The 8930-nt window shown below is 47.4% G+C and overlaps 1 protein-coding gene across 1 annotated transcript; it reads right to left on the minus strand.

The window, feature by feature from the left end:
* Positions 1–5300: 5300 nt before the first annotated feature.
* On the minus strand, positions 5301–8479 carry aldh8a1 (aldehyde dehydrogenase 8 family, member A1). The gene is made up of 7 exons (XM_053843544.1): positions 8110–8479; positions 7106–7253; positions 6860–7015; positions 6656–6805; positions 6184–6440; positions 5945–6106; positions 5301–5890 (listed from the first exon to the last, which is right to left on the minus strand). Exons 1-7 carry the CDS (start codon positions 8254–8256, stop codon positions 5438–5440), a joined length of 1473 nt encoding a protein of 490 aa, XP_053699519.1. The 5' UTR covers positions 8257–8479; the 3' UTR covers positions 5301–5437.
* Between the last annotated feature and the right edge of the window lie 451 nt (positions 8480–8930).

Raw genomic sequence — 8930 nt, forward strand, 5'->3', positions numbered from 1 at the left:
TACCTCTGGGATTGTGCAGATCTAGCTCACTGTAACTTGAACAAATGTTTAAGGTGTGTTGTGTGTTTAATATTGAATTGAATTTTCTGGTTCTCCACTGCAAAAGGATGCAACAGTGCGGCGGTGTGTTGCATGAGGCGCCACTCACGCTGCGATGAGAGTCCAGGACTGTGTAGTCTTAGATTAGACTCGGCCAAGTCTGACCACTTTCGAAAACCGGGTCCATAGTGGGAACTGTCTGTGACAGATTTGGCATTGACGCAAAGTTTTCAGCTCCACTGCAAACGGTGCCGGTGTAAGTATGTGCCGCAGGTATGTACAGACTGTGACACCTTGTACCACATGCAAAACATTTACAGCAAAAGACGATGTGCATTCATCGTCAGACCAGGAAGTAGAACATTTACATTCTTGACATGTCGCTTATGCTGATACTAATATTTCATGCGAGGCAGAAATTAAAACATGACTGCCAGATGCCAGATGTGATGTGATGACCTTCTGTACCTACACAGTACGTCACCTTGGTGTTTATCTTAATGCGCTGCATCCATCAAAACAATGGCAGCGGTGTTTATGGCGCATGGACAATGAGGTGCTGTTCTTTGGTGACACCCTTAAAAATACACTGCCACTCAACAGCACCCATTTCTACTCTATAGTTGCGGCACCATCGCTGCGATATCCTCCAAAACCGAACTGGGGGAAAAACCATGAGAAAGTGAGGGATGCTCCGTAGAAGTACACATGGTTGATAAAAGACACGACCACAGAAAGACCAGAATTGGAACAGATAACTTGAAAAAGGGAAGCTTTTTTGTGGAGTCATTTGGTGAATAGGTCCAGCTGATGGTCCCAATGACACCTTTTATCATAGCGGAGTGGAAGCAGGGCTTGGGGGCGACAAAATAAAAACGGAATCGAACAAACTCTGGGTAAAAATACTGTGTCTAGCAGAAGACTGCAATCCTCAGACGCAGCATTTTGAGCTGCACAAAACCCAGTTGATGAAAACAGTATCAGCTAATTCCTGCTTAATTGGACGTTTTGTGTTTCACATTTCCTCCCCTTCTCTGCCCTCGCCGACTCAGCAGGTCACTGGATTTGCGAACAACATCCGCGCGGCCCCTTTAGTCATCTTAATTCATGCCAGCAGCCGCTCTGCTCCGTCTCCCCACGTCTATTATCTGGCAGTCTGTTGCAGCGACACGACACCGAGGCCAGTCCTCCTGTAAAAGCACACCACTTCATTTCCAGACGGAGGGTTACGTAACTCACAGCGAGAGAGAGGTGCGCCGCACAATAGCCAGCGCTATATCATCCAATTAGCAGAGAAGTGGCAGGAGGGGAGAGGTCGGCGGCTCTCGGCTTATATGAGTCGATTGGTATTCACTGCGCGCGTGTTGCCAGCGGGAGTGAAAGTTAGTAAAACTGCAGACGAATCTGTATCGGTGTGTGCGCGGAAGAACAATGAGCTTTGAGCTTCTAGCTCTACAGAAGACGGAAGTCATCGAACAATACCGACATGATCCACCGGGACTCCAAAGTACACGGAAGGGGATGTCCCAGTTTGATGTCGCCTTTAATGGAGGGCTGTGATTCTTCTTAACACACTCTTTGAAGGTAGAGCTGGAGTTCAAGGGAGATCAGGAGATATATCTGCCACACAGAGCTCCAGACTGCACTTTAGACTGATATAGGTCTGTTTCATCTGCTCTGACATGTTGGGGGCGGGGGGAAGTCAAGATAACCGCAGAGATTAATCGCGATTAATCGCGATTAATCGCATATGAATGGCATAGCAAACTAGTTCAGGTGCTTCCTTTATACATTCATGTGTTGAGTAAGTGTAATCCCCAGGTTCATGTGGCTTTAACCTCTAAAACAACACCCTGGAACTGTGCTTTATCTTCACTGACCCTCCTACTAATCCTATAAAAATGAAATGGCTTTATTTGTGAGGTCAAGTGTGAAGCGCAGATGCTTTTATGAAGGCTTGAGTCATTGTTAGAAACTCATCAGCCGCCCACATAGACCATTTTATAGCAACTTACTGCCAAAGAGGGAAATTAAATAATTGCCGGTTGTCATTGTGTGTTGCCGTGTCTGTGTGTGTGCCATTGTCATGGAAGAAGAATCCCCGGAAAGTGTCTCTTTCTCCCCTGTGTGAGTCAGGAAATGTCAGTAAGACAAGTCGCTATTGTGAGGAAAGAATTGTGTGTGTGCGTTCAATGATGTGTGGTATTGTCGGTGTAATAATACAGTAATAACAACGCTTTATTTATCATGAACCTTTCTGGCCATATGTGCCGTACATGATTCAAAAACACTACAGCAGAAAACAATGAAGCATAATAAATGCAATGTGAAGTATGTGATGCTGTTATTTAAGTCACCTGACTGGTTATTTGAATTTCGAGGCGTAGGTTTTATGTTTCCACAAAGTTGCAGTATATAAGGTAGAAAATAAACCAGGAGCTAATGTTGAACCTTGCGGTGCACCACAGGGAAAGAACATCATGCTAATTTATGTAAAAGCAAGTGACTGACTGAATAACTTCATTCGAATAAGTTCCGAAAACTGGCTTCAAGACAGTGGTGATGCTGCCTTCTTATCAGTGTGGGGCAGGAATATCCATGTCGTGGTGTGTTCCGCAGGTCTGGGGTCACAGTGTGACGTAAACCCATTAGATGTGTTACGAAGGGTCAGATGTTTGTGTGGACAAGCTCGTATTTGAACCAACGATGTTTGCAGAGATGGTGTGTCCCAAACCGACCAATGGGAGAGCGGGATATTGGGGGTGAGCGGGGTGAATGAACTGACGTACAGTGACCAGGTTCGGGAAGTGACGCTGGTGTGAAGAGACAAACAACTGTGACAGAAAGCTTGCTGGAGATTTGGGGGGGTCAATGGAAATCCCAATGTTGCTTACTTTCAAATACATGTATATGAATATACATCATTTGTCGCAAGCTCACTTTTTTCTGAGCATCTCCTGGATTATGGTATTATGCTGGTGGAAGTCATTCTTGTGTGTAAGATGACTGTGAGTCGCTTCAGGCGGGGAACTTGTTGGTGTGTGTGTGTAGGTCTCACCTGGACAAGCCATCTGCTCCTATGGCTGTGATCTGACCAGTCAGCATTAAGGAACCTCGCTCCCAGTCTCTTGCTGGTGCCCTCACTCCTCCACCCACCCACCAAACCCACAGGTCCTGGCCGCTCCTGTGGGCCAGTTATGCTGGAGGTGTGACATCCTGGCTCCCTCCAGTGCTTTTGTCAAGTGAAATCGAGCTTTTGTGAGTCTTATTTTCCTGCAGGAGACTCTTATGACACCACACATACTTTTTAAAAAATCCATTGTGGCTCATTTCCAATTCATATATTCATGCAGCAGAGCCTCTGGCCTTCAGCGGATGAAGTGTCTCTGCCGGTCGCGAAGTTTGAGGGTGAAACTGGCTATTCTTAAAGCCATTACCATGAAGAGAGGTCCAGAGCGCTTCCATCGCAAGGTGCTGTGAGTGTTTGATCTGCTTTTATTTGTAAACAGACCGGCATTTTTCAAAGCAATGAAGTGACATACAGACGCAGGTGACAGCATGGTCGCAATTTGGTTCCTGACAGGTGAAGTATGGAGGACGACCGCCATGCTGCCCCAGATCAGCAGTTTACATAGACAGAGAGCAAACAACTATAAGGCAGTCTGACCGTGACACTTGCTAAACAGGTCAGAGGCATCTGTGTAACCTGAGCTCCGGTTTTATAACTCCATTATTGTTGCGCGACTGAGTCATTCAGAATTGATCAAGGCGTCTGCAAGGTTTGGCTCCATATCAAGAGGTCAGCGCGCGGATCAGCTCTGACCTGGATTCTGTGTTTTGTTTGCTCGGCAGGGACTGACATCCAAGCCTTTTGTGTTCTCTCGTGTCTGTTTTGTAACACGAGCGAGGCTTGAGAGGGGAGCGACATCTACAGCATCAGGCTGACGTCAAATGTTGCCACTGTGCTGCTGGAACGTTGATACATGGGCAGATTTGTGACTGATGTGCTTATATATGCGTCAGTACTGACCTTGTTTGAGCGATATCTGGATCATTACTTTCTACTACTTCTACCATTATTGTTATTATTATGTTTTCTTCATTATTGCACACTGTTCCAAAGCACGTTCCTGGTTGGTGGGATCCTCACCGTCCTGCAACAACAACACTGTTCCACTGTAACATCATGCAGGAGTGTGACACCTGCCGACTGGAGGGCGCCGAGTTCAGCTTCTCCAGCAGACAGACAACAGATGAGAAGAGAATGCTCCCCGCCAAAAAAGTACATTTCTCACGTGTCTTCACTTTCCGTCACATAACAAGACAGTGTCCCAGTTTAAAGGAAACATTTGCTGTTTGAAATCTGTGAAGGTCAAGTTGATGTATCCATCCTGTCAAACCTAACTGCACAGTGACTCCTGAATCCTCTTTTTTAAATGTATTTTTAATTCATTTTCCAAAACCTCAGTATCTGATATTGTTTTGAAAAAAGAAGCAACTTTGCTGGATGTATTGAGTCATGAATTACTGCTGAGGAATGACCTCATTGTCAACGTACTTTTAGATCAAAGCCACTACTAATGATACGTTTATGTTCACGTAAAACACAATGTGCGTGTCAAAAGCAGCCGAATAACTTGTAAAATCAACGTAGCAGTTTCTAGCGACACATTCCAGGCGACATCCGAAGTATCAGATGTGAAAAACACCAATGATAAGTCACGTTACCGGCAGCCCCCGGAAAGTCACGTACCTCGAGGGCGGACTATTTCTTCTGAACGAACTGTGGACAAGCAGAGAGATGAAAGATAAATGAAGCAAAGGAAGGAAGCCGGGAAACCAAGTGAAATGTGCCTTAGATTGATTGCCAAGATTGGGTTTGAGCATCAGTGCAGGAGATCACGTCTGGGTTTTGGTGTGGTCCACAGTGGAGTTAGTGAGAGAGCATGAGAAAGGCACAATGCCTCCTCTCTAGCCAAAACATTTGGGGGGAACACCCAGTGGCTGCGTGGGCAGAGTCACATACGAGCCTGGAGGATGGCAGGGCCCACATGAATCTTCTCTCTCCGAGGTCCCCAGCATGGCGTTATATTCCATAACCAGTCAGACTTTGACCATGTTTACAAGTCTATTTCATTGAGAGTCAAAGGTCCCCTGATAAACATCCCGATCACTGAAATATAAACCCTTCCTTCAACTCCAAAAACAACAACGGATCAATGGCTGTCGACACATGTGGCAGAGCGAACTGCATTCCACTGACGCGGTGATGCAACTTGTCACATGACTCATGAGGCGAGATCTTCTGACAGCGAACCAGCTGTTGTGATTTTATTTCAGGCAGTTGTGACACAGTCGTACCGAAACATCTCAACACTTTTCTACAGGAACTGGCTGCTCAGTGTTTGATGGTCACACACTTGACCTCGGTGAAGAAGTGATAGGAATCCTTCGCTCCCTCCCGGCCCACGCCGGAGTGCTTCATCCCACCGAAGGGAAGGTTCAGGTCTCGCAGCAGCCAGCAGTTGGTCCACACCAGGCCTGCCTGCAGGCTCTTGGCCATGCGGTGAATCTTCCCCACATCTCTGGACCACACCGTCGCCGCCAGGCCGTAGCGCACACCGTTGCCCTTAGCAACAGCCTCTTCCTCGGAGTCGAAGGGGCTGACGCAGGTGACCGGCCCGAAGATCTCCTCCTGCATCACCCTGGAGCTCTCGGCCAGACCGGAGATGACGGTGGCCGGCATGAAGTAGCCATTTTTGTTGGCCTCCGGCAGATCCAGAGGGTCCACTCCTTCACCGCAGTGGACTACTCCGCCTTCAGATTTGGCGAGCGCAACAAAGCTGCGGACCTGGAGGCGGAGACATTTTTAAAAATCCTACTGCACACACAAAGCGCTCTCCACCTTTTCCAGATGCTCTTTGCTGATAAGGGCTCCATTATTGTTGCCCGGGTCAGACGGAGCTCCAGTCTTCCACATCTTAGCTGCAGCCACAAACCTCTCCAGAAACTCGGAGTAGATGCTCCTCTCCACGTATATCCTGCTGGTGCACAGACAAATCTCTCCCTGTGCAGACGAGATTGAACGTTAGGGGTTTGTCGCCCCCGTGTGGACAGACTACAACGGCGCTACTTCACACTCACCTGGTTGGAGAAACTGGATCGGACTGTAGTCTGGATGCACGAGTCCAGGTCTGCGTCCGCAAATATGATGGCTGGGTTTTTGCCTCCAAGTTCCATCGAGAGTTTCTTACAGTAGGGGGCGCTGCGTGTTGTGATGTGCTGGGCAGTTGCAGTGGAGCCAGTGAAGGACACAAGTGGGACGTCTGGGTGACCCACGAGGGCATCGCCAGCTCGGGGGCCGACTCCAAACACGATGTTGACCACACCTGGGGGAACACCTGGACACAACACGGTCCAAAATTGTGGAACTGAAGCGTTATTTTCTCCTACTTCACTCCTCGCCTGTGTCTACCGCCACCTGCTGTCCAATTGAGCTCATTGCAATCGCTATTTTTAATGCTTAAAATGTATCAAATACAGTTGATATTGAGTGAAAGTAATTCTAATTCAAGTGTATGTGAGCTTCTTGGAGGACGTTTCAAGCATGTCCGACCTGCCTGCTGCATCAGCTTGCACATCATCCAGGCGGTGACTGAGGTCATCTCGCTGGGTTTGGCCACCACCGTGTTGCCGGTGGCGATGGCAGGTGCGATCTTCCAGGTGAGCAGGTACAAGGGCAGGTTCCAGGGGCTGATGAGTCCGGCTGCGTGACAGAGCGCTTACCAGCTGAGGCGGAGTGAGAATGTGAGTCGCTCACCTACGCCCACCGGGCAGCGGATGGTGTAGTTGAGGGCGCCCATGTGCGCCATCTGGCTGCAGTCGTCCGTGTGGTGCAGCACGGACGACGCAAAGAAGCGGAAGTTGTGGACGGAGCGAGGAATGTCCACCGTGCGGGCGAAAGCCAGGGTTTTACCTGGGGGGGAGGGAGGAATGTGGCACTTTATTTTCATGTTTCAGACCACCCAGCACCAGATACAATGCTAGGGCTTCATCACCATGTCACCTTGGTCTCGGGACTCAGCCTGAGCCAACTCCTCCAGGTGGGCTTCCATCAGGTCGGCCAGCTTGTTGAGAACCTGCGCTCTCTGCTCCGGGCTGCGGGAGGACCAGGCCGGGAACGCTGCCTTCGCCGCGGCCACCGCGGACTCCACCTGCAGGCAAGATAACAGTACTGCACCCTGTGCTCCAGACGCTCACATTTCAAGGCGTGTGTATTGAAGCGCATGTGGTTTGAACAGGAGGAGGCGTTTCAAAACGCCACAGCTGGAGTGCGTCAATCATCCACAGGCCTCCAGTGGGGCCTCTCTTCCTGTCTGGAGGTCAAGGTTCGCCTCCATAATCTCCCACACACTTTTCCATCGTGTCCCTAACAATGACATTTTGAGATTGAAGGTGTTTGTTGCCGCTCTGCTCAGTGACTCAACGCTGTTCCTTGGTTTAAAACTCAATAAGTTAGATGTGCTTTTTTTCATATCTTTGTTTTATTGAGGAAAATACAGCTCAACAACTGCCCGAATGTTTGCCAGTGCAGCTGCCAGAGATAATTTAATAGTCTTTTAGATGAAAGATCAACTTCTTTTCTGACTTTCTGACATGGCTGCACTCTTAAATCTGATAATATTAAACAAAGCTTGCATGAAACAGAGCTAATATAGAAAACAGTCACTTCAATAAGCAGTAAAATATTGAGGCCAGTGCATTCTCCAATCTGCCTCAGATTCATGGCATCATGTGACTTCAGGAGTGCAGGGAAAAAAAGTACTATTTTGTCAAGCATCAAAATTTGACTGATAAATTCAAGATCAAACAACGAAGCCGTTCACTTTCTCATGCACTTGTGTCCCTCTGCTCGGTGAAGAACGTGCTTCAACTTCTGTTGCAATCCACTGAGTTAATGCATGACCAGAACAGGAGAGCAGAGTTTGTCCTGCAGCCCGGCGCTGACAGTTCAAGAAATCAGGTTTGGAAAAAGAGCTTTGTTTTCTAGTTGAAGACAGGAAGTCCCACCTCTTCTGCACCGCTGTCAGGCACTTGGCAGTAGACCTCCCCGGTGGACGGGTCATAGGAGTCAATGTGACGCTGACATGGTACGAACGTTCCCCCAATGAAGTTCTCCAGCAGTAGATAAGATCTCGGCTCAGCAGATTTGGCCATGTTCGCTGCAAAGACGAGGCAGAACCAGACGGGCGAGTCGACGGCGCGCAAGAAAGCTGTGGCTGTTCTTCCCCGCCCACTCCAGAGGTCACTCACCCGTCTGACTGAGACACGTGTTTGCTTTGGCAAAAAGAAAACAAAACCTCACTGTTTTTTTCCACTTTCTTTGACACTTAAACCGAGTCGAGAGTCATAGACTCACCGCTATCCTCGTGAAGAACACATTTTTCATGTCGCCAAATACTCGCGTTTTTTTAAACGTTTTAATTGCCTTTTACCAAGATCATATGCGATATTGATGATTGATGTACTGTAGCAAAAATGGTGTCAAATCTTAATTTTAAAAAGTAGAAAAGTTCAAAAAATCTCAACAGTAAGCAGACGTATTGTAATATTTATTGAAATACTACTATTATTACTTCTACTACTACCGATAAGTGTGTAAACTACATATATTTCATGAGCATGTTACCCAATGTTGGACAAGAAAGAAGCACCTGCAAAACCAAAAGAGTAACTTACTTTACCATCCTGTTTTGCTGTTTTAAAATGGAAATATTTCACATTAAAAAAATATGAATTGTAAACTGCAGTTTTCAACATTAATTATGCTACATGGCTCCAGCTCATGAAAGGTTTACTTTTTAACAGGAAAATGTGCTTTCACAATCTAC

Source organism: Synchiropus splendidus, chromosome 15, assembly GCF_027744825.2.
Source record: "Synchiropus splendidus isolate RoL2022-P1 chromosome 15, RoL_Sspl_1.0, whole genome shotgun sequence".
Lineage (NCBI taxonomy): Eukaryota > Metazoa > Chordata > Actinopteri > Syngnathiformes > Callionymidae > Synchiropus > Synchiropus splendidus.

What these genes read in the sequence shown, in the direction of transcription:
- aldh8a1 (XM_053843544.1), bottom strand. Translation starts at nt 8,256, where the DNA reads ATGGCCAAATCTGCTGAGCCGAGATCTTATCTACTGCTGGAGAACTTC. An exon ending in CAAGCTGATGCAGCAGGCAG is followed by an intron (nt 6,441 to 6,655) that starts GTCGGACATGCT and finishes TGTTGTGTCCAG; the next exon opens with GTGTTCCCCCAGGTGTGGTC. An exon ending in GCAAAGAGCATCTGGAAAAG is followed by an intron (nt 5,891 to 5,944) that starts GTGGAGAGCGCT and finishes CTCCGCCTCCAG; the next exon opens with GTCCGCAGCTTTGTTGCGCT.